The following is a 25,839-nucleotide window of genomic DNA, read 5'->3' as shown; positions in this document are numbered from 1 at the left end:
AGCATGATTGTTACAATGAATGTTTTATTATATATTCAGAGTGGAAACCTCGGGGATGATAATATTGATATTAAAGAAGAGTATAAAGAGGAGGATGAGGAGTATGGAGTGATGGAGGAGTTTTCAGAAGGACACAAGGATATGATGGAGCCACCAAATACCAGGAACCCACCAGAGAGATGTCCCCGTCCTCTGTATTCCCGGGATTCCACACAGGAAGGTCACACCATCCCCCACTATTGCAAGGTTGGTGGGATAGAGATTATAAAACACACTTATAGAGACAATGGGGCTGATTTACAAAGCATTTGTGCCATAAGTTGCGTCGCACACCGACGCGCAACAGCCGTTTTCGTATTCACAAAGCATTTGCGCCTGTAACACAGCGCAATTCCCCATTTACTATGAACATGCCGGACGCGATCTGTGCGCCGCTATAGACCCGGCCCACGGCATCTTCAACTCAGAATTAAAAGAAGCTGGAAGTGCCAATATTATGGGGGTGATGTGAGGAAGTATAGATATGACTGTCCAAGTAACAAATATGCCCAAAATAGAACGGAAAAGTAACTTCCTCTGAGCAAGCTTGCTGCGCCTGCAAATATACTTGGAACTGCGCTAGGTCAATTTATGCACTGCGCATGCGCAAGCGGCATTTGCACCCCTTCAAGTGCTCTGGTTCACTGCGCCAGCAAAAGCCTCGTAGATTAATTTGCATAAGTTGAACAGGCGCACCTCTCAACTTGACCTTTTTTTTATTTTTTGCGCTGGTTCACTTCTATGGGTTTTTTTAAGGCTATTTGCACACAGGTCATGTTAGTATTAGGAGAAAAAATAAATGCGTGGGCTTCCCCCGAAATTCCATACCAGGCCCTTCAGGCTTGGTATGGATATTAAGGGGAACTTTGCGGCAAAAAAAATGGTGTGGGGCGATCCATCCTTCCCACAGTAAGGGCCTGCCTATCTCAATGGAGTGCAATACGCAAAGATCATCAGGGCATACACAGAGCTGCATTGATCAATCTCCCCTTACTAGCGCTCCAACTTCTCTCTCCAGACCTATCAATTAAGCACTGGCATGAAGCTGGAATCAACATCATTGGAGCCCTGTTTCTTGGTCCGGACCTAAAAAGTTTCCAACAACTGATTTCGGAATTTAGGCTCTCACATAAGGACTTCTATATTTACTTACGGCTTCGACATATCTTCTCTCAAAGCTTGACGACTCCAGACCCCACCTCCAAGGACCTCCTCCATTTCTATAACCGCCCTCTCACTGTCTTAAAGGGCATATCCTTCATTTACAAACTCCTTTCCAGACCCACCTCATCGTCAAAATCTTCGAGCATACTTTATTGGGAATCCCTGCTACACTGCTCTTTCCCCATGGAAGATTGGCATCGAGTACTTCGCACCCCACTAGTCATCTCCAAAAACATTACACATTGGGAAGCGGTCATGAAACTGTTTCATAGGTGGTACTATACACCGCAAAAGTTAGCGACCATCTTCCCCACCCACTCCCCACAGTGCTGGAGAAATTGCAACTCCACCGGAGACTTATTTCACATTTGGTGGAGCTGCCCGGCTATTGGACCCTTTTGGCTACAAGTTTCCTCTCTAGTTCAGACCTTAACCAACTCTCCCCAACAGCTGACCTCGCGAATGCCTCTCTTTGGTCTGGATTCCCAATATTGGCCCTCCACCTGTCTACCCGTGGTACACCACGTTTTAATCTCAGCGTGCCTGCTCATAGCTTGTGCGTGGAAAAACCCCCTCCCCCCAACCCTAACTGAGCTTATTAACACACTTAATATTCATTGTCGAATGGAATTTCTTTTCTCCAGAGTACACATGACGGAATCTAGATTCAACAAACAATGGTCCTCCTGGTTATCACACCCAAAATGTGTTAAGCCTGTCTAATTGGTAATCCATCATCCCCACACCAAGTAGAGCCGGCAGCGAAAGTCACTGGTTCAGTGTACTATTTCTCATACAGTATTTGTAAGTTAGCTTTGATTCTCCTGCAGCTCAGATTATTCGACTCAGGCATTTCCGTCAATTTCCTCCTCTATCTTACCTGCTTCTCTTCCCTTCTCTCCTTCCTGATCCTTTTTACAATCGCATTGGGACTGAATTTCACTCTCACTCTATCTTACCTTGCACTGTTTTATCTGGCGTGGCGTCCCCACTCGACACAGTCCACTGCGGTGTCGGGGGGGGGGGACGGGATGCCCCCGGACCTACCGGACCTAACAACACAGAATGTATAGTATACTGCAACTGGGCCCCGGGCCCATAGGCCTTCTCCTTTTTCTTTTTCTTTCTTCTGTTAGTAACTCATGTTATTCAATTTATCTGGGCACTTCCTGCTTGTCGTATTTTTCTTTTGCCCGTCAACTCTCTGTATCTTATGTACAATGGTTGTTATCAATATCTGTTATTGTATTATACTACAATAAAATCTTTTGCAAAAAAAAAAAAAAAATGGTGTGGGGGTCCCCTCAAAATCCATACCAGGCCCTTATCTGAGCACGCAACCTGGCAGGCTGCAGGAAAAGAGGGGGGATGAGAGAGCGCCCCCCTCCTGAACCGTACGAGGCCACATGCCCTCAACATTGGGAGGATGCTTTGGGGGTCTGTGACCCCTCAAAGCACCTTGTCCCCATGTTGAAGACGACAAGGGCCTCATCCCCACAACCCTGGCCGGTGGTTGCAGGGGTCTGCAGATGGGGGGCTTATCGAAATCTGGAAGCCCCCTTTAATAAGGAGACCCCCAGATCCCGGCCTCCCCCATGTGTGAAATGGTAACAGGGTACAAAAGTGCCCCTACCATTTCACCAAAAAAGTGAGAAAAGTGTTAAAAATGACAAGAGACAGTTTTTGACAATTCCTTTATTAAAGTCTTCTTTTATCTTCTGCTCTTCCTCCTTCTTCCTTTCTTCATCCTTCGGTTTCTTCCACCAATCCTCTTCTTGCTCCGGTACGCTCCATTTCACACAGGGGGGAGGCTGTGATCCAGGGGTCCCCTTGTTAAAGGGGGCTTCCGGATTCCGATAAGCCCCCCGCCCGCAGACCCCCACAACCACTGGCCAGGGTTGTGGGGGTGAGGCCCTTGTCCTCATCAACATGGGGACAAGGTGCTTTGGGGGGGACCCTAAAGCACCCTCCCAATGTTGAGGGCATGTGGCCTGGTATGGTTCAGGAGGGAGGGGGGTGCTCTCTCGTCCCCACTCTTTTCCTGCAGCCTGCCAGGTTGCGTGCTCGGATAAGGGTCTGGTATGGAATTTGAGGGGGACCCCCACGGCATTTTTTTTTGCCGCTGTGGTTCCCCTTAAAATCCATGCCAGACCTGAAGTGCCTGGTATGCTCTTGGAGGGGAACCCATGCTGTTTTTTTTTTTTTTTTTAAATTAGTCGCCTGGCCTGGGGGGACTTAAAGTCGTGTTGTAAGTTGCCCCAACTGTCGCGCTGTGATTCACACTCAAGTGGTGTCCAAGTTGCCTCCCAAAGTCGCTCTGGAAGTCGTGTTGCCCCTGTGTGAATGGACTGTTAATGATACGGCGCGCGCTATTATGAATTGTGCCGGCATATTATGTGTTGCGCTGCTTCATACGCTCAGTTGATCATTTATCTGGTGCACAAATGGAGGTATGAACCGGTGCAGCGCATTCATCTTAGTAAATCAGCCCCAATGTGTGGATTTTCTATGTGATGTCACAATAATAAATCTTCTATCTTACAGATGATATTCTCTCTCATTTTCTTGGTTTAGAGTGGAGATCCAATGGATATAGAATTTAAGGTGAAATCAGAAGAAGAAGAGAGGTATGTGAGGGATGATCAGCAGTCTATGGAGGAGGATGGAATAACGGGGACATTTATAGAGGAGGACACTCCTACAGAGATCAGCACAGGTGGGTCATTAACACTAAATACATTCCTCCACCCATACTGCTCACTGATTGGTCCAGAGTAGGGCGGGGGCTGGGTGATATCAGCCTGTAATCCCCTGGTCACTTTCCTGAGCTGTGTTCCCCGTCCTGTATTCCTGGATTTCTCTCCGATAATCTTCCTTCTCTGTGCTGCCGACACAATTTATGTATCTAGACTGGATTTATGGAGATTCTGGGGATCAACTGGCAGCAAAATGTTCATTTTCCCCATAGATGTTACTAGATCTAGGCACCTGGGGTATGTGATTTGGGTCTTCTGCCCCATACCCGGGTATGACAAGATCTCTGACAGAACAATCCCCCCAGGATTACTTGTTGTGTTGTCTGCTGGCTGTGCCGGGTGGAGGGATATGTCTGTATAGTCTCAGACCCAAGTCACTGAGTGCAGTCTCAGGAGATGGGAGGCAGCGGTGTGGGACCACTGCAACTTGTCTCATGTAATCATTTCATCTTCCACTGATTACTGAATACCAATATTATGAGTCCTGACCCTTACACTGTATACTTTATATTCTACATTACATACTCCTGACCCCTGCACTGTATACTTTATATTCTACATTACATACTCCTGACCCCTGCACTATATACTCTATGTTGTACATTACACCATTCTGATACTATATAGTCCTATCTGTTGTATCTTATACAATATGTTGTACATTACATAGTCCTGACTTCTGCTCTCTCCCCTCCCCCCACTGCTATATATACACATAATATGTATTCTCTTTTGTTACACCCATTTCCTACCAGCTGGACATTTTATATCTGATGATCCGATTGGAGCACAGCAGGAACCAATCAGCTGATGTCTAGTAATAATCTTTGTGTTTCTATTTTAGTAGATGGACGGGAGATAAGGAAAACCTCAGAGAATTGTCTCACTTTGTCTCCAGACTGTAAAGTAGAAGATGAGGACATCACACAGTATAGTCCAGAAGAAAACCTGGCTACCTCCAATGTCCATCCGGCACCACACAGTGTAGATGGACCATCGTATTCCTCTTATCCTGAGGAACCTCAGACTGTGCGGGACGGTGCCGTCCTTCCAACAGAGAAGAGGCTTTCCTGTACTGAGTGCGGGAAGTGTTTGCCTTCTAAATACCATCTTAATGTACATATAAGATCTCACACAGGAGAGAAGCCGTATTCCTGTCCTGAGTGTGGGAAATGTTTCCGTTCTAAATCCCATCTTAATAGGCATAAAATATCTCACACAGGGGAGAAGCCATATCCCTGTCCTGAGTGCGGGAAATGTTTTTCACAAACGTCCAATCTTTACAGACATCAGAGATCTCACACGGGGGAGAAGCCGTATTCCTGTCCTGAGTGCAGAAAATGTTTTTCAGTGAAGTCCCGTCTTTCCACACATCAGCGATCTCACACGGGGGAGAAGCCGTATTCCTGCCCTGAGTGCGGGAAATGTTTTTCAGTGAAGTCCCATCTTTCCACACATCAGAGATCTCACACGGGGGAGAAGCCGTATTCCTGTCCTGAGTGCGGGAAATGTTTTTTAGTGAAGTCCCATCTTTCCACACATCAGAAATCTCACACGGGAGAGAAGCCATATTCCTGTCCTGAGTGCGGGAAATGTTTTCCAGAGAAGTCCAGTCTTTACAGACATCAGAGATCTCACACGGGGAAGAAGACGCATTCCTGCCCTGAGTGCGGGAAATGTTTTTCAGAGAAGTCCAATCTTTCCAGACATCAGAGATCTCATACGGGGGAGAAGCCATATTCCTGTCCTGAGTGAGGGAATTGTTCCTCACTGAAGTCCTGTCTTCCTGTACATCAGGGATCCCACACAACCCTCGAGGTGTGTTAGTGCCTTGAGTGTGGGAAATGTCTTCTATATGAATGTTGCTGGACATCACAGCTCTCACGTGGGGAAGAAGCACACCCTGATATACACCTCAGATATACTCCATCATGCCCAGTCATGTCTGTGAATGTCGGAGTTTTACAATGCCTCATGGGACGTGTAATTCCACAACAGCTGGAGGGCCGTAGTTTGAAGATTCCTGGCATGATGGGAATTGTACTTCCTGAACAACTGGAGGGCCGTAGTTTGAAGACCCCTGCCCTAGCCAATATAGGGTGGGAAAGAAAAGACAAATTTGCCAGATTCCATGATTCACCACACTTTAACTTCACAAAGAAGCTGATAACACCGACTGTTCCGAATAAAGAAGAACGAGCATAAAGTACATCTCATTTAAAATGATGAGCAAAAGTCTTGCAAGAACTCCAGCTAGCGGACCTGCATATGTCTTCAACCAGGACTTTTGCCACGGATGCCCATGAGGCTCCCATCCCTCTAGTGGAGTGAGTTCTTATACACTGCGGAGGAGCAAGGCCCTGTTGTGTGTAAACCAAGGAAATAACCTTTGTGATCCAGGTAGCCAGAACTCTTGATGAAGCTGCCTCCCCTTTCCTAGGTCTGCAAGGGAAGATAAATCGGCTCTCAGACTTACGTGTCTGCTGAGCCCGCTGTAGATATATTGACTAGACATGTGCAATTCCTTTACTTCCCAATTCTTTTTTAAAGAATTTTGACAAATCCGTTAATTCTGAAATCTCCGAACTTCTGAATTTTTCAAATTACTAACTTCCGAATGTCAAATTTCCGAATTTTACATGTTTGGATTTCCGAAATACGAATATTTGAATTTTGAATTTCATAATTTAGAATGTCATGATTAGAATTTTCGAATTCCGAATTCTCAGAATTCAGAAATTCAAAAATTAGAAAATCTCAAAAAAGAAAGAAAATCTGTAAAATTCGAAAAAAATAACTATTGAATTATTTCCTTTCAAATTTGGCTGTTTTTGAATGTGACGAATACGAATTTTTCTGAAATAACGAATTATCTGAAATAATGAATGCCGCATTTAAACGAATGGAACATAACAATATAATAATAATAAATAATAATAAAGCATTTTATTATTATTATTTATTATTAATTTCTTCCATTGCATTTGTTTAGATGTGGAATTTGTTATTTTGGATCATTCGTAACTTTAGATAAATTTGTATTCGTTACAGTCACAAACACTCAAATTTGAAAGGAAATTCCAATACCTATAATTTAATAGTTATTATATCAAATTTTACAGATTTTCTTTCTTTTTTTTAAGATTTTCTAATTTTTGAATTTCCAAATTTTTAAATTTCAGAAATCCTGAAATTTGAAAATTCGAATTTCGGAAACTTGTAAATCCGAATTTGCGAATTTACAAAAAAAGCAAAAAAAAAGAATGAAATGAAAACGAACACATTTGTTGTCAGTGCACACGTCTAATATTGACATTAGGCTGACCATGTCCAGTGGTCTTAGATCTAGATGGTTTGTCTGTTCCGGGGGCTGTGTGAAACAAGGTAGCACCACCTCCCGGTCTATGTGAAATGTTGAGATGACTTTAGTGGCCAGGCCCGATGAGGGACACAGGACTCTGACACCCTCCTGGCTCTTGTAATGGCTGTAAGAAAGACTCATTTGATTGTTAAAAACCAGAGTGGACCAGACTTAGTGGGACCAAAGGGGGGCTGCAATAGGGATTTTAGTACCGTGTCTAAGTCCCAGGTTGGAAAAAATGTACAGGACAATTGTGATAAAAGGAGAAGATTGTATGCCCACATCCATGAATACAGACCACTGGACCAAACCAACTTCTTAGTGGGATTTTGAAGGGCATAAACAACAACTACATGTATAAAATATCCACAAAGCTTTATTATAACGAATTAAAATGATACAAAGTATAAAATAGTTGATGTGATTACAAAACAATTGTTGATGAATGTGAGCGGATAATCATATGATTCCGTCAGCCAGCTCATTAAGGGGACAGATTGGGGGAGGGTAACATCTGTCCTCTTAATCAGGTGGCTGACAGAATCGTATGGTTCACCATTCGCTTCCCTTTGCGATTTGCACCAATGTGGACCTTCAGAAGATGAACATTAGAAGATGCACATTAGTGCAAATCGCGAAGGGTAGGGTCCTATAGCGTGAATGTCAGGCCACCACAACATTGTACCAGGTGGCGGCATATGATGTGAGGTAATCGGTCATCCATTTTATTTGTTTTAGTTGTTTTTATGCATTTGGATTTTATCCTGATGTTGTAGCTGTATGTCCAAGTATTGCAATAAATACTACACTATGGAGCACCTTTTATGTTTATTTCTCATGGTACTTTGGGTCATATAAATGGAGCTGAAGGCTGGTGAGCGGTGACTGCACACTCATTTCTATGTATTGTCACTACACTCACCTGGGTGCGATTATCGCTTCTATTTTGCAGTATTACACTATATTCCTTTATTTTATGGATTTATGATTGGAGTCCTAAATATGGAGGATTACTAAGAAGAAACATCTGTCCCCCGAGGGCGATGCTGTTTATGCGTGTTCCCTGCACTTTATGGAGCAGTCAATATTTCTGGTAATCTCTGATCTTATATCCCAATAAGACACGGGTTGGGAACGCATTTAGCAGTACAAAGTCCATGGTGATTATCAAAAATACTCTATACAGTATAAATGTAACCTTCTCTATAGAATGGGCTCTCCAACCAGAGGTGTCATAATACCAACCGCCAAACCTTATGGTAAAATCCACACAGATATGGTGGATGGCTATATCCTTCAGGAAGAATCATCCAAACTGTAATAATGAGGCTATCTGGGTTTACCAGAATCTTGGAAGAGCTTAGTCCTTGGGTCCACTGGGCTGGCCAGAACACCACTAGTACAAAGAGTACCCCCACTGACCACCAATGCTGGGCTGGAGTTATACTTTATTGTCACTAACACCAAAAATGGGACTTCGTTTATCTCACTGACACCAACAATGGGTTTTATTTTCCTACTGACACCAATGATGGAGATTATTTTATCTCACTGAAACCAATGACGGGGTATATTATATTTTACTGAAGCCAAGGATTGGCTTTTATCTCACGGACACCAATGATGAGACTTTTTTTCTATTCAATGGATGTGCTGGGCAGTGATACACACACACATACAGATCCCTGTCTGCCAGATACAATCACTTCCACACACTGACAATATTCTGCATTAGGGAGGAGCTCCGTGTCTGAACAGAAGATTGGATGAACTCTGGCTCCTCCCCCATTCTTCTGAACATCGAATGTTTACAGTATTTGGTGCGGACAAATTTGCCAGCTTCTGGCTATCACTGGTTTCTAGGGAAGCAATGGCTGCCTGCAAAAGCTGTGTCCTTAGCAACCGCCGACTTCACCCTGATCATACCCTTATATGGCCATGTAGGAAAATAGGTGGGGTCTAGATCATGACATCATTGTCTGAATATGACCATATTTGGGCAATGATGTCACCACTATCCCCGCCCCTTCCTTTATATAGCAGGTGACACCTCAGGACACTATCAGTCAGCAAATGTTACCATCAGAGATCGCTCCTGTGTGGTAGGTCATGGGGGTTATTGGGGAGTAAATGGAGGGTTGGCATCATGATTGACAATGGATTTATAATAAGAGACTATTTAAAAAAAAAAAAGGACATTGGGTGTCTTTATTGCTTTTTTTAATGAATGTACACCAAATGCATTCATATGGGGGGACTGGGCACTTCCAGATTCTGATAAGCCCCCCAGACCCCCACAGCCACTAGGCCAGAGTTGTGAGGATGAGGCTCTTGTCCTTATCAACATGGGACAAGGTGCTTTACTATAAGGAGTCCCCCCAGGGAAGGCCCCCCATGTTGAGGGCATATGGCCTGGTATGGTTCAGAAGAAGGGGGTGGAGCCACATGCTCATCCCTCCCCTTTTCCTGGGCAGCCAGGCTACATGCTTGGATTATGGATCTGGTATGGGGGAATACGTATTTTCTGGGGGCACCTACATTTTTTGTGTGAGTCCCTCCTTAAATTCCATCTTACACTCAGAGGGTCTGGTATGTATTTAGGGGTCTCTATACATTTTTTTAATTCTTGCTGTAAGATGGGCTACAGAAAAACTGACCTTTACAAAGAAAAATGAATCAGTTTAATTTGCCAGAAAATGTGAAGTTACACACGAGGTAGTACTATACCCTGGCTAAGTTACACAAATTCTTCCCCGCTGTTTCCGAGAACTGCTTCAGAGGTTACCCCGGGAGGGGGACCCACCTGCACATTTTTTGGAGTTGTATAGCTCTAAGGGACCTTTGGTTACCGCCAATGTGGCAGAGATTACTGGGGTTTTCATCACCCTGAGTACCTGTCCCAGTCCATCTGAGTATCTGAATACCTGTCACAGTTCACCTGAGTACCTGTCACAGTTCATCTGAGTACCCGAGTACCTGTCACAGTCCATCCGAGTACCTGGCACAGCCCATCAAAGTACCCGAGTACCTGTCCCAGTCCATCTGAGTACCCGTGTACTTGTCCCAGTCCATCTGAGTACCTGAATACTTGTCACAGTTCATCTGAGTGCCTATCACCGCCCTTTAGAGTACCCAAATACCAGTCACCAGGCCATCAGAGAACCTGTCACCAGGCCATCAGAGTACCAGAGTACCTGTCACCAGGCCATCAGAGTACTCAAGTATCTGTCACCAGCCTATCAGCGTACCCGAGTACCTATTTGCAGCCCATGCCTCATAGAATATACGTTGGGGTGTTTGCTTTCCAAAATGGGGTCATTTTGTGGGTAATTCCATTGTTCTGATGCTCCAGGACCTTCAAAAGTGTGATAGGTAGGAACAAAATGAGATATGTTGTTTATGCTCCTAGAATGCCTGAAGGTACTACTTCAATGTTCGGCCTCTCTATGTGGCCAGGCTGTGTAAAAGTCCTACACATGTGGTATCGCCATACTTGGGAGGAGAAGCAGAATGTGTTTTGGGGTGTAATTTTTGCTATATACATGCTGTGTGTTAGAAATATCTTATAAATTGACAACTTTGTGTAAAAAAAATGCGTTTTAATTTTTTTCCACATATTCCAATAACTTCTGTAAAAAATGACCGTTCAAAACACTCATTATGCCTCACAGATTATACGTTGGGGTGTTTGCGTTCCAAAATGGGGTCATTTTATGGGCAATTCCATTGTCCTGGTGCTCCAGGGCCTTCAAAAGTGTAATAGGTGGTTGTGAAATGAGATGTCATTTTTGCTCGTAGAACGTCTGAAGGTGCTACTTCAATGTTGGGCCTTTGTATGTGGCCAGGCTGTGTAAAAGTCTCACACATGTGGTATCGCCGTACTCAGGAAGAGTATCAGAATGTATTTTGGGGTGTAATTTGTTGTATACATATGCGGTGTGTGAGAAATAACCGGATAATATGACAATTTTGTAAAAAAATAAAAATAAATAAAATAAAAAATCTTCCTTTTGCAAAGAATTGTGGGGAAAAAATTACAACTTAAAAAAACTCACCATGCTACTTACTTGATACCTTGGAATGTCTACTTTGTAAAAAGGGGTCATTTGGGGGGTATTTGTACTTTCCTGACTTGTTAGTGTCTCAAGAAATGAGATTCACCTGATGTACTGAAGGCCTCATCAGAAGTGATCAATTTTCAGTGATTGGCACCATAGTTTGTAGACTCTATAACTTTCACAAAGACCAAATAATATATACTAATGTGGGTTATTTTTTACCAAAGATATGTAGCAGTATAAATTTTGGCCAAAATTTATGAAGAAAAATTACTAATTAGCAACATTTTATGACGGAAACAAAGAAAAGGGTATTTTTTTCACAAAATTTACGTTTTTTTTTTTATTTATAGCACAAAAAATTAAAAACCCCACTAGTGATTAAATACCACTAAAAGAAAGCTCTACTTGTGTGGAAAAAAAGGATGCAAGTTTCATATGGGTACAGTGTTGGATGACTGAGTAATTGTCATTCAAACTGTGAGAGAGCTGAAAGCTGAAAATTGGTCTGGTCCGGAAGGGGGTGTAAATGCACTGTATAGAGGTGGTTAATATTGTTGCTTTGAATAACTTATACCCTTCAGTGTGTTCTGTACTCCCCAGTGTATGAATATGATCTCAGGTATTAGTATGAAGACATGTCTGATGAAGGAAACTAATGGGGTCTACTTATAGAAAATTCATGGGATGAATGTGACAATCACTCATCCAGCCATTACAAATTCCGGCCATAATATAACAAAGTGATTTCCTATGATGGTCAGCTCCATCTAGAGACCATAATGGGGTATTTTTTTCCTGAAATACCTCAATAAAAATAGCACAATACCACATTATGGCCACTAGATGGAGCCAAGGAAATCAGTGTATGAAATAAAATACATCCAATATTCATCACAGCCGGGTGAATGTCAGTCATAATCATTCAACAGTTTTTTTTATAAATAAAAAAAAAGAGGAAGATTTGGCTACTATAAAATGTACCACATCCATAATATTTATCATTTCAAAAAGAACCTTGTATGTCGGATTTTATTTGTACAAAAAAGGCAGAACACAAAAATTACAAAAAATATAAATCTTTCTTACAAATATTAAAATGATGTGTTAAAACCACATGGGAACAAATTCATCAAACATTAGGCTACATATAATTTTATATATATATATACACATACACACACATATATTGTATATATACTCATTTATCTTTGCTGAATTGTCCGAAAAGTCAGCATGTTTCGCCTCAATAAGCTTCTTCAGGACCTTTTATGCCTTGGCAGCAAAGAAAATCAGCCTAACTAAAAAACATACAGAATACAAATACATAGCAATCTCATAGTTTTGTAACATTGTAAATCATCATCTGTGCCACTTACACAACACTTGGGGGACATAGCAAGGAGATGGTGATAAATGAGTCATAAAGATTAGCGGGATAATAGACATGTGCATGACAAAAAGTTAAGTAAAAAAAAATACTTTTTTTTACATGTACAAAATTACAGTTACACCCAAGCACATAAAATGAAGTTAGTCACCAATTCACAGGTGCACAGACAAAGTTTGACATGTTGGGTATCTATTTACTCAATGCAACCCTCGGCTTTTATATTGTAAAATAAAATGGTTAATTTATTGTATTTTTCTGCCCTAAGATTAAGGTAAGTGTGTTTTTTACAAAAACAATTGTGCTTCCTAGACTTTTTCAGTAATATCATGTGACATAAAAATATGGTACTTCTGCCATTTTATTCTCCAGGGTGTCTGCTTTCAAACAATATATAATGTTTTGGGGGTTTTATATAATCTTCAGGCCTAAAATTATTTTTCATATGTGGGCAAAAAAGAACAAAAACGGCTCTGGCAGTGAAAGAGTTAAAGGAAACGTTCACCTTCAGGAAGATGTTACATGTTCCTGTTCCTGCAGCGGCTCAGTGATCTGAGTCCTCTGTGTGACAGCAGTGCGGGGAGAAGTTCCCTGTACCGGCTGTCACTTGATGAAAAGAGCGCGGCCGTGCCATTCATTCACAGAGTTCTGTCCTTTGCTGATGTCGGCTTGTGAGCTCTCTGGTAGATGATTGGTTCTTCCTGTCACTGTAACTGCCTTCCCGTATAATGTACAGGCAGACAGATTACACGGACAGTCTGCAGGAGTCCTGCATAGCACCAGCCATAACCACATCATGGCTGCAATGCTTTCCAGGCTCCTAAAAAAAAAATATTGTAAATTAAAAAAATTTTACCTGCAGAAAATGTGAATTTAGTATTTTTTATAAAAGGTGAACTTTTCCTTTAACAGAGCGGACACCGGAGCGTGATTTGTCTGCTCAGCATGCGCTTGTACTGAGCACCCAAGTTAAAAAATACCCCGACATTCCTAAAAGCACCTCAGATTTATATACGGTTTTGGTTAAAATTATCTTTTATTTTATCAGGACAAGGAGATTGTCATAAGAGACAAGTATATGGGACCCCGATTCAGTCCCTTGGATGAGTCGTTTTTAAAAAAATGTCCAGCCATGGAGTATATCTGAGGTGTATATCAGGGTGTGCTTCTTCCCCACATGAGAGCTGTGATGTCCAGCAACATTCATATAGAAGACATTTCCCGCACTCAAGGCACTAATACACCTCGAGGGTTGTGTGGGATCCCTGAAGTACAGGAAGACAGGACTTCAGTGAGGAACATTTCCCTCACTCAGGGCAGGAATATGGCTTCTCTCCCTGTGTGAGATCTCTGATGTGTGGAAAAACTGGACTTCTGTGTAAAACATTTCCCACACTCAGGACAGGAATATGGCTTCTCCCCTGTGTGAGATCTCTGATGTGTGTAAAGATTGGAAATCTGTGAAAAACATTTCCCGCACTCAGGACAGGAATACGGCTTCTCCCCCGTGTGAGATCTCTGATGTGTGTAAAGACTGGACTTCACTGAAAAACATTTCCTGAACTCAGGACAGGAATACGGCTTCTCTCCTGTGTGAGATCTCCGATGTGTGTAAAGATTGGACGTCTGTGAAAAACATTTCCCACACTCAGGACAGGAGTATGGCTTCTCCCCCGTGTGAGATCTCTGATGTGTGTAAAGATTGGACTTCTGTGAAAAACATTTCTCGCAGTGAGGACAGGAATACGGCTTTTCACCTGTGTGAGCTCTTTTATGCCCATTAAGATGACATTTAAAACGGAAGCACTTCCCACACTCAGTACAGGAAAAGCTCTTCTCTGTTGGAAGGATGGCACCATCCCTCACAGTCTGAGGTTCCTCAGGATAAGAGGAATACGATGGTCCATCTACTCTGTGTGGTGCCGGATGGACATTTGAGGTAGTCGGGTTTTCTCCTGGACTATACTGTGTGATGTCCTCATCTACTTTACAGTCTGGAGACAAAGTGAGACAATCCTCTGAGGTTTTCCTCGTCTCCCATCCATCCACTAAAATAGAAATACAAGATTATTACTAGACATGAACTGATTGGTTCCCCTAAACCAGGACTCCGCCCACATCAGGCAGCTTTGTCTCTGAGGATCTTACAATTCCCCCCTATTCTGTCTCTCCAATCTAAGCATTGAAAGTGTTATCTCTGTAAATTACAGTTGTGTTGAGATATCGGTAAAGCAATCTTTGTTTATTCAGCTGACAGTGACTCGATCCAGATGACACCTTGAAGATCTTGTGAAGTTTAACCACTTCCCATCCCACGTATCATCATATGACGTCCGCAAGGTGGCTCTCTCATCCTGGGTGGGCATCATATGATGTCCTTGGTTTCCCGCATAGGGGCACACGTGCCTGCCATGTCACCAAGGAATTGATGCATGTGCCCAGTGACCACGATTTCCGCCAGGCACATGGGATCGCTCGTGACAGAGCAGGAACCTGGATCTGTGTGTATAAACACACGTTCCACATCCTGTCTGGGGAGAGGAGACAGATCATGTGTTCCTAGTATATAGGAACACTGATCCTCTCCTCCCCTAGTCAGTCCCACCCCCCCCACAGTTAGAACAAACAGTCAGGAAACACATTTAAATCCTTGATCGCCCCTAGTGTTATTTACACAGTAATCAGTGGCTATTTATAGCACTGATCGATGTATGAATGTCAATGGTTTCAAAAAAGGTGTCAAAAGTGTTCGATCTGTTCACCACAATGTTGCAGTCACAATTAAAAAAAAAAAAAATCGCAGATCATCACCATTACTAGTAAAAAAAAAAAGAATAAAAATGTCATAAATCAATAACCCATTTTGTAGGCGCTATAACTTTTGTGCAAACCAATATACGCTTATTGCGTTTTTTTTTACCAAAAATATAAAAAAGAATAAATATCGGCCTAAACTGAGGGACAAAAATATTATTTTTTTTAAATTGGGATATTTATTATAGCAAAAAGTAACAAATATTGTGTTTTTTTTTTCAAAATTGTCACTCTTTGTTTATAGCGCAAAAATTAAAAACCGCAGAGGTGATCAAATACCACCAAAAGAAAGCTCTATTTGTGGGTAAAAAGAACATCAATTATGTTTGAGCTCAACATCACATGACAGCACAATTGTCAGTTAAATTGATGCAGTGAACAAAACTGTTGAAATTCAACTGCTCAAATTCTGCGCCATGTGAACAAAAAACAAAATAAAATATACAAAGTGAGCAGCTCCCTATAAAAGTGAAAAAAAAACACCTATGGAGTGATAACGATAATTTAGGGTGCTCTGTAAAAAACATTTTCTAAACCACCAATTAGTCAAATATTTTCTAAACCACTAAATAACAGTGGCTGTGAAAAAAAATAGTTCAAACAGTATAGTAATCACCAGGGTAAAAATATGCACATATATAATGACAATAATTACACTGGAGAAATAGAGAACATCAGTGAACCACCAAACAAATAATAATCATTGGGACTTTACATTGTCAATTATTATTATTATGTTTGGTGGTTCACTGATGTTCACTATTTCTCCAGTGCAATTATTGTCATTATATATGTGCATATTTTTACCCTGGTGATTACTATACTGTTTGAAGTATTTTTTTCACAGCCATTGTTATTTAGTGGTTTAGAAAATATTTGACTAATTGGTGGTTTAGAAAATGTTTTTCACAGAGCACCCTTAATTATCGTTATCAAATTGATGCAGTGCCCAATCGAAAAAAAAATGGCCCAGTCATGGGGGGGGGAGTAAATTCCTCCGGGGCTGAATTGGTTACTTTCTACTTTCCCATCGTTACTTAGCATAGTCTTTGTAATAAGACCCATAGGCCAATAGTTGTGATGGAAGACAACCATCAGGAAGAAGCTCAAGATCCATCTCTTCTGAAGACCCAGACGGACACTGGCAGCAAAAGCGACTTGAGGCGATTTAGTTTACATATGTAGCTCTATACAAGTTATTCATTCATTCATTCATTCATTCAGAATTTCTCTCTCAAGAGAACTATGTCTCCCACTTGTAGGTTGGGTTTGCTAGTTTGCCCTTTACTGCGACTTTGAAGTTTAGAATGGTACTCCATATTCCAGCGTTTCCAAAACACAATAGCAAAAAGGTTGAACCTGTTTCCATTGATGCTTGTAAACGTTAGAGTAATCAACTTCCTATGTGGGAATAGTGGCTATCCTAATATTTTGGGTAATAAAAGAGTGGCTGGAGTGAGCAATACTGGAGACACTGGATCTGAGGACACAAGGACCAGTGGCCTTGCATTGGTTATTGCAGAAAAGAAGAGTGACTAAGATTTCATGGGCAAGCTGGGAAGTTTTCTGGTCCAGTAGCATAGAGTCCCAGATTTTTCTTACAACTCCAATCATGCGTTCCCAAGAGTCTCCCATGTGAGAGGAATGAGGTGGGTTGAATTCCCATTTACACTTGTTGTCATTCAAGAAGTTCACTATCTTTACTGCTCCTGTAAAATTAGCCCCACAGTCAGATCTAAGTAACTTTACAGGTCTTCGCACAGAAACACATCTTATGAAGGCATTAATGAAACAGGAAGAGACCATTGATTCTATCACTTTGATGTGGACTGTCTAACTAACAAAGCAATAATGTGATGATGTCCTGGAATAATGAGGGGATTTTTTTTCTCCACTGAACGAATTAGATCTTCCAATGTGACCACCAACGTGAAATAACTTGTGATCAATTATTGGATTTATTTTGTACAGAGGGCTATCCTTAGAGGTTGAGTTCCTTTGATATGTTAACAATCTCTTGTGAGTACACTTTATGTTGGACACATTGGATGATAACACTTTCTGTTTGACCGACTTCCTCAATTGGGGAGGGGCCTTTACAGGATGTCCCGTTTGTGACACTCCTTTTCAGTGCTAGAGCAGTTTGCAAATTGATGAGCAATGTGAATAAGATGTGCAATGGCTCATACAACAAAGAACCACTTAGAGAAGTGTTCAAGACAGGGAGGACTCGGCCTTACCTTGCTTTCACAGGTGTTGAGTAGTTTTACAGTAACAGCTCTGATTTCCTTATCAGATTTTGGATAAACCAGTTCAAAGGGTAGAATTTGTAGAAATTAATATAAGTTTATCATTCAAGAGTACTGGTGGAGATAGCCATGATGTGTCCATAAATGCAGTGGTGGGTACTGCATGACTGTCGCAATTAGCAGGGTTGAGGTTAGTGGGAACATAGTTCCATTGTTCAGGCATAGAGAACTTCCTAATGCGTTCCACTCCGTTACTAACATACACATAGAACTGTCATATTTGATTGTGTATATACCCTAGCACTATTTTGTTGTCTGTATAAATGTCAAAAAGGGTCTATTTCAACATTTATTTCAAACTTAGCAATTTCCACAGCTAACACAGCTGCACAAAGTTCAAGCCTTGGAATAGTCTGTGCAGATTTGTTGTGAGCTTGGTCTTGCCCATGTTAAATCCTACACCTACTTCACCATTGGGATTCGTAGCTCGAAGATAGGCCATGGCAGCAATGGCTTTGTTGGATGCATCAGAGAAGACAATGGTTTCCCTTTCCGGTGGCATGCTTTAACGATGCTAAGGTGTAAGAGCATTGTATCTGGAGTTGTTCTAATGCTTTTAGAGACCATTTCCAGGATTCCCACCTTTGTTGTTTCTCCTTGGGTAAGGGGAAATCCCAGCCTGAGCTTTCAGAAGTAAGTGGTCTCAGCAGTATCTTAGTCTGAATGGTGAGAGGTGCTATGAAATCCAACGGATCATAAATGCTGTTCACTGTAGACAAAACTCCTCGCTTTGTGAAGGGCTTGTCACAGACTGATGCTTGAAATGTGAATGTGTCTTGATTAACATTCCAAAGCAATCCATGACTGCTTTGTGTAATTGAAAGGTCATAGCCTATTTGGAATTTCTTGACACTGATAGCAATGTCATGAGCAGGAAAGACTCTCATGACCTTGTCGCTGTTGGAGATGATTTTGTGAAGTCTAATGTTTGCAATGGCAAGCATATTCTGGGTTCTAGTGAGAAGGTCAATAGCCTCTTCCGTAGGCAGAGATTTAAGTCCATCGTCTACATAGAAATTACTTTTGATGAACTGTCATCCATCAGATCCAAATTCTCTCTCACCCTCGGGCCATTTTCCTCACTCCATAAATTGCTACTGCAGGAGAAGGACTGTTACCGAAAACATGTACCTTCATCCTGTAGTCTATGACTTCATCAATTACATAATTATTGCAGTAGCTTCGAAAACCTGAGGAAGTTTCTGCAGGTTTCACGGAAGATGAAACAGTGGAACGTTTGCTGAATGTCAGCCATAACAGCAATTGGCTTTTGTCTGAAGCAAAGTAAAACCCTTATAAGATTGTTGTTCATATTAGGCCCAGTCAGAAGATTGTCATTGAGGGAGACACCTTTATGACGAGCACTGGAGTCGAAAACCACCCTAATCTGATCAGGCTTACAAGGATGATAGACACCAAAGCATGGTAGGTACCAACAGTCTTCTCCTTCCTCAAGAGGAGGTGCAGGCTCAGAATGATCTCTCTGAAACACCTTCTACATAAAGTCCACAAAGTGCTTTTTTCTTCTCAGGCTTCTGGTTCAAACGGCACTTTAAAGAAACAAACCATGATTCTGCATGTTCTCTGTTTGGTAGTCTCTTTTTTGGGGTGTGAAATGGTAGAGGTGCTACCCAACTGTTGGAATTCTCTTGGTAGAACTCTTTACTCATGGTTTTCAAGAATTCTTTGTCTTCCATGGTAGCTGCCAACTCATTGTCTTTAGTGGTTATTTTGAACACTGTGTTGCCAATGTTCTCATCCCAGAAATTAAGAGCTTATAGTCTTGTATGATGTGCCATTGTACACATTTTTTAAACAGTCTTTCTTTCACATTATATTGATGTGGTCATTGTGCAGAACAAGTACTCTGTCCGTTTGACAGTATGTGTGTTTTAAAGGAAGAGACGGAGTAAGACCTTCTGCCTTTGTCTTGACAGACATTGCCTATTATGACCCAGCCTAGAGCCAAACACTGAGCATATGGTGCATCATGTGGAAGTTGATATGCTGACAAACCTTACGCACCCTTAAGATGTCTCGGTTGAGTAACAGCAGGATATCAGCACTTTCATTGAGGGCTGCCATTTGGTCAGCTATGTTCTTCAAGTGAGAATGGTGAAAGGCAGCTTCAGGAGTAGGGATCTCCTCTTTGTTGCTTGGAATCTAGTTGCAGTGATAGTGGGCAATGATATTTCCACATTGTCATTCCGAGGAGCAACTACAAAACCACTGGCTCTCCTACCTAAGACATCTGTAGTGCTGGCACAAGTGCTTAGGGTATAAGGTAGAGCATCTCCTGTTATCTTCAACAGCTCTTGCAAGAGATCTGTTGCTCTGATCATCCAGATTAGTAAACAGTCTTATGGCCTCTTCAGGCTGACTGTCATGGTTATGCAGTAATCCTTCTCTGTCCGCTTACCTTTCATCATGTGTTCAGACTGAGAGGCCAGCCACTGCCACCTGGTTGTTTTTATAACCTCTCCTATAATCATGGCTCCACCCCAGGCCCTATCAGGGAACCCTATATTAACCTGTGCACTGCTAATCAGTGGTGCTGATCAACCATTGTGTATTCATTGTGTGTTTGGCTTCCCGTTTCCTGCTTGCCGTGTGCTCTTCATTTGTCTCTGTTACCGACCTTGGCATGTTCTCGACTATTCCTGTCTGCTCGTAACCGCTTACCTTTCATGTGTTCAGACTGAGAGGCCAGCCACTGCCACCTGGTTGTTTTTATAACCTCTCCTATAATCATGGCTCCACCCCAGGCCCTATCAGGGAACCCTATATTAACCTGTGCACTGCTAATCAGCGGTGCTGATCAACCATTGTGTATTCATTGTGTGTTTGGCTTCCCGTTTCCTGCTTGTTGTGTGCTCTTCATTTGTCTCTGTTACCGACCTTGGCATGTTCTCGACTATTCCTGTCTGCTCGTAACCCTGACCTTTTGGCATATCCTTGACTATACCTGTTTGCCTGTGACCCTGAACCTTTGGTGTGTACTCTGTTGTTCCTGTCTGCTAGTTGCCCTGACCTCTGCTTTATTTCTTTACTGTCCTTGTTGTTCCAGCCTACTGCTTCATTCTCCTGTAGTCTACCATGAGCTAATACCCTAGGGGCCACGACCTGGAGCCAGACTGCAGCGCAGTCCAACCTCCCTACTAGAAGCTCTGGTGAACACCTGCTGGCTCTTAGACGCTGCGCCTAGGGAATCTATGCTCTAGCTTCAACTGGGATCTGTGTTAATGATCCAGTAGACCTGCTTCCTTACCCTCCCTGGGTAAAATCAGCAGCAGTCCGTCCTAGGGTCCACTATCTTTCTTTCTGAAGCTGATACATTTCCTAAGTGGATGTGGTTTGTTATGTTTTTGACATTGGCAATTTGGGTTCTCAATTGTCTTGTTTTGATCTGTCTTTTCAAGAACTGTAGCAAGCCCAGGTAGAACATTAGTGCTTTTCACTGACAATGGAGCTCTATGGTCTCTGTGTGTTCATAGGTTTTGGAGAGGGTGAACTGAGAGGGTTATGGTCACCAAAGGGATCATTCTTAGTGTCTGTATTTCTTTTCATGAACTCACAGAAGTAGCAAAATGGAGGAAAGGCAACTTGATGTTTTTTCTTATACTTTGATTCAAACACTGCCCATGTTTCCTGAATGCCATATGGTAGTTCGAGAATAATAGGGTTGATGCCACAAGGGGTGTCAGGGTAACTGAGACCAGGTAAGTTGATGTCAACTTTAGGAAGTTGAAGTTTTAATACATCACTGAGTTATTTAAACTTTAAATTGTCTCTAGAAGAGATCTTTGAGAAGCTTTGCAAGCTTTTGAATAAGCCTCTTCAATGGCCCCTGGACTGCCAAAGGTATGTTCAAGTCTGTCCCAAGCAGAATAAAGGCCTGCAGCAGGGTTATCAATATGAACTGCTTTGAGCCTCTTGATACAATCAGCAGACTGGGGACCTAGCCATCTGATGAGCAGATCTAATTCCTCTGTGACATTGATGTCTATGTCACTCATTGTGGCCTTAAAGGTGGATTTTCAACCTCTCATTTTCAGGCTTGTCATCAAACGTGGTGAGGCCTGTCTTTGTGAGGTCTCTATGAGGAGCATGTATTTAGCCAACTGCGACATGTTTGTGTTCTCAGACTTTAGATGCATGACTGCAGGTGGAACAGAGTTAGTTGTGATGGCTGGTGCAGTGATGTTGATTGACTTGGGAACATATGTTGGTGCTAAGGCATTCAATGCTGGAACTGGCTTAAAGTTCATTGATATGTTGGTTTGCAGCTGTGGAGTAGTGCACTTGCTAGGAGGTACTTTGTTAGTGCCAGAGTAAGGTGGACAGTCTATTATATGCATACTAGTGTCTGCTGCTTGCTGGAAGATATAAAGGCAAATCATCTTGAGGTACAGCAGATGCAGAGCCCTCAATTGAGTGCGTTGGCTGCTGTGAGAGGGAGTTGATGTTCTGGAGAAGTATGTGAAGAATCTGAGGCATAAGATACAAATGAGTGTCTGCAACTGTTGTCTCTTTTGCTTTAGCTAGCAGCTTGTTCTAAGACCTTTAACCTTGCCATGGCTGTGGCATGCTCACATTGTTTTTCCAAAACTTCCATCTCTGCTTTCTGAAGTGCAGCTTGAGCTTCCATCTCTGCTTTCTGGCGGCGCAGCTTGAGCTTCCATCTCTGCTTTCTGGCGGCGCAGCTTGAGCTTCCATCTCTGCTTTCTGGCGCGCAGCTTGAGCTTCCATCTCTGCTTTCTGGCGGCGCAGCTTGAGTTTCCATCTCTGCTTTCTGGTGCGCAGCTTGAGCTACCATCTCTGCTTTCTGGCGCGCAGCTTGAGCTTCCATCTCTGCTTTCTGGCGCGCAGCTTGAGCTTCCATCTCTGCTTTCTGGCGCGCAGCTTGAGCTTCCATCTCTGCTTTCTGGCGCGCAGCTTGAGCTTCCATCTCTACTTTCTGGCGCGCAGCTTGAGCTTCCATCTCTGCTTTCTGGCGCGTAGCTTGAGCTTCCATCTCTGCTTTCTGGCGCGCAGCTTGAGCTTCCATCTCTGCTTTCTGGCGCACAGCTTGAGCTTCCATCTCTGCTTTCTGGCGCGCAGCTTGAGCTTCCATCTCTGCTTTCTGGCACGCAGCTTGAGCTTCCATCTCTGCTTTCTGGCGCGCAGCTTGAGCTTTCATCTCTGCTTTCTGGCGTGCAGCTTGAGCTTTCATCTCTGCTTTCTGGCGTGCAGCTTGAGCTTCCATCTCTGCTTTCTGGCGTGCAGCTTGAGCTTTGATTTCTGCTTTCTATTGGGCAACAGCTGACTGAATTTTAGAAGCTTCAGCATCTGGACAGTCTTTTGAGCTGTTGACTGAGCTTGATTGTAGGTATCAGGAAGATCTTGTGGAGTGTCTAGTAGATGCAGAGCGGTAAGATCTGGATTTTTGAAGCTATGTTATTCTCAATTCTGCCTTTGTATGCACCACTAAATTATGTCTTTCAAGATTGAGCTCCTCAAATCCCTTTAATTCTTCCAATGACCCTTGAGTGTTGTACCGCTTTAAGGAGATCAGTATATTTAACATAGTCTTTGATAACTCTCATAAGCAACATTCAATTTCTTGATAGCGCCCTCTAGTTGTAATGGCTCATGAGATTGTTGTGAGAGAGCAGACATGCATTTAAAGAGGAAGTAAAGGCTATTTTTTTTAAATGCAACCTGCAAGGCAAAGGCATAATGAGCTAGTATGCATAGCATACTAGCTCATTATGAATAAGTTACCTGAGAACGAAGCCCCCGAAGCAGTCCTCCTCCTTCATCTTAGCCGCTGCCGTGTATCCCAGAGTGACTTCCGGGTCTTGCTGCTCCGGTGCGGTGATTCGCCGGAGCCGCAATGACGTCACTTCCGCGCATGCGCACAGGAGCCGACCCGAGCAGCATATCGCAGTGATCTCTGGTGTGCTTAGTGCACCTGCACACTGCTGTCTACAGTGCATGCGCCATAGACACCGGTGCCTGTCTTTTTGTAAATATCTCCTAAACCATATAGGTTTAGCATATATTTCTTAGACCTACAGGTAAGCCTTAATCTAGGCTTACCTGTAGATCAAAGTGGTTTGTAAGAGTTTACAACCACTTTAACAGTATTAGACCATAAGTCATTGATATTACACACGGTCAGATTTTCCAACGGAAAATGTGGGATCGGACTGTGTTGTTGGAAATTCCGATTGTGTGTGGGCTCTATCGGACTTTTTCCATCTGATTATCCGACGCACAAATTTTGAGAGCAGGATGTAAAATTTTCCAACAAAATCCGATCCTTTAAATTTGACGGATTTTGTTGTTGGAATGGCCGACCGTGTGTATGGGGCATTACACTTTCATGTTTGGTTTTGTTAAGCGTTTTTCTCTTTTGTTTGATTCAGGGTTTAATTTAGGAGTTCTGATTCTGGTTGTGTCTTAGTTTCCCCAGATTGCATATTAATTTGCTTAAACATTGAGGGGCGTGGCCGGATGTAGATCGAGCAGGACGTGTTGTGCTGGAGCTCCTGCCATCCTGAAGCAATCCTTTCCCATCCTATGCCTGCTCGACTTTGGGGGGGACCGCACGATATCCCCTGCATTCCGGACGCCCTGTGGAGTGGCGGAGCATCATTTTGGGGCCGCGATCGGTGTTTTTGGCGGCTCCGTGGATTGCGGCCTAGTCGCCTCGCGGGATCCGGCCGCCATCTTGCGGCCTGTGGAGCATCCGGATCGGCCGCAGCGGAGTATCCAGAGCGGACGTTCGGCTCCGCGGGTGAGAGGACCGGCGGAGACGCGGTCCGGAACCAGACCATCGGGCCCTACTGCCAGCTACTGTTAAGGGGACACTTTCTGCCGCCCACGGCCGCGCAGCGGTGTATCCACCGGTGGGAGGACTACTGGCTGTCAGGAGACCCTTTCCTATCTCTGCTGGGGCGGTGAGTGCTGTGTTGGGGATACAGGTGCCTGCACAGGAGAGGTGTGGGAGAGTGGGTGGCTGCCCTAGTGTCCTTCCTGGTTGCTCTTCTTGCTGGGCACATGAACTGTGACTTTTAAAGGGCTACTCTTCCACTCCCTAGTGCATGGCACGTCTCTTTGCGTGATATATCATCCTATTGCTGGCAGTGAGAAGTTCCTGAGAGTCACCAGAACTGTGTTGCTAGTTGTACCAATCATCCTTGCCTGTATCCCTGTGTTTTGAGTATCCTTAAAGGGGCGCACCCTCTCTACTGCACACAAGCTCACCTCGGGCCGGCTGGCCTGTTGCCTCCTCCCCATGCCCTCCAAGGGAAAGTCTGCGGCCAAGAAAGCACAGCTTCAGCCTGTTCAGAATCCCAGTGACATTTTGAATCAGTTCAAGGCTTTAATGGCGGATATGGAGCAGGCGGCTCCACAGGAGGCTAATTCATCTGCTCCCACGGTGCCGCCAGCTAATGATACCACAGTTATTCTTGCGGCAATTGAACAGAGCAGGACTTCCTTGTTGGTACGCATAGATCACCTAGCGGAAGAATGCAACCTTATTAGAGCTGATTTTGACAAGTTCCGGAGCAGGCTCTCAGAAACTGAAACGCGCATTTCGGCGACGGAAGACACTACTCACCGTCATGATGAGGCCATTCAAGCACTGCAGAGAATGGTCCAGAATCTGGTGGCCAAGTCCGATGACGCCGAAAATCGCTTGCGGAGAAACAACGTCCGGGTACTGGGCCTACCGGAGGGAGCGGAGGGAGACCGTCCGGCTGAGTTTGCTGAAGATTTCTTCAAATCCTTGCTACAGTTGACGGATGTGCCCCCGACGTATGTGGTGGAGAGGGCCCACAGGGTCCCGACCAGTCGGGGTCCTCCCGGGGCCCCCCCTAGACCATTCCTTGTACGCTTTCTCAATTTTCGGGACCGGGACCGGATCCTGCGAGAGGCTCGTAAACATCAGAACCTACCT

At 43.4% G+C, this 25,839-nt stretch overlaps 2 protein-coding genes across 10 annotated transcripts in view; one reads left to right on the top strand and one right to left on the bottom strand.

The window, feature by feature from the left end:
- Positions 1 to 25,839, top strand: part of LOC143989623 (uncharacterized) — a 261,462-nt gene that overhangs the window by 204,833 nt on the left and 30,790 nt on the right. For 4 of the 9 annotated variants that reach the window (XM_077489848.1, XM_077489847.1, XM_077489852.1 and 1 more), the window contains one exon: positions 40 to 246. The exons of 2 other annotated variants lie outside the window; for them this stretch is intronic. In XM_077489848.1, coding sequence (XP_077345974.1) covers positions 40 to 246 — 207 coding nt within the window. Of the gene's footprint in view, positions 1 to 39; positions 247 to 3,777; positions 3,920 to 4,803; positions 6,611 to 25,839 lie in introns of those variants that run through there. 3 more of the 9 variants (XM_077489854.1, XM_077489853.1, XM_077489855.1) reach the window with 3 other exon arrangements.
- Positions 13,633 to 25,839, bottom strand: part of LOC143989756 (gastrula zinc finger protein XlCGF66.1-like) — a 99,215-nt gene continuing 87,008 nt past the window's right edge. The window contains exon 6 of the mRNA XM_077490028.1: positions 13,633 to 14,678. Within this exon, the coding sequence (XP_077346154.1) occupies positions 14,080 to 14,678 (599 nt within the window). The 3' untranslated portion in view covers positions 13,633 to 14,079. The remainder of the gene's footprint in view (positions 14,679 to 25,839) is intronic.

This window comes from Lithobates pipiens, unplaced genomic scaffold (assembly GCF_037356315.1).
Source record: "Lithobates pipiens isolate NorthernLeopardFrog02 unplaced genomic scaffold, aLitPip1_a1.2 Scaffold_18, whole genome shotgun sequence".
NCBI lineage: Eukaryota > Metazoa > Chordata > Amphibia > Anura > Ranidae > Lithobates > Lithobates pipiens.
This window is presented reverse-complemented; position numbering and strand designations above follow the sequence as displayed.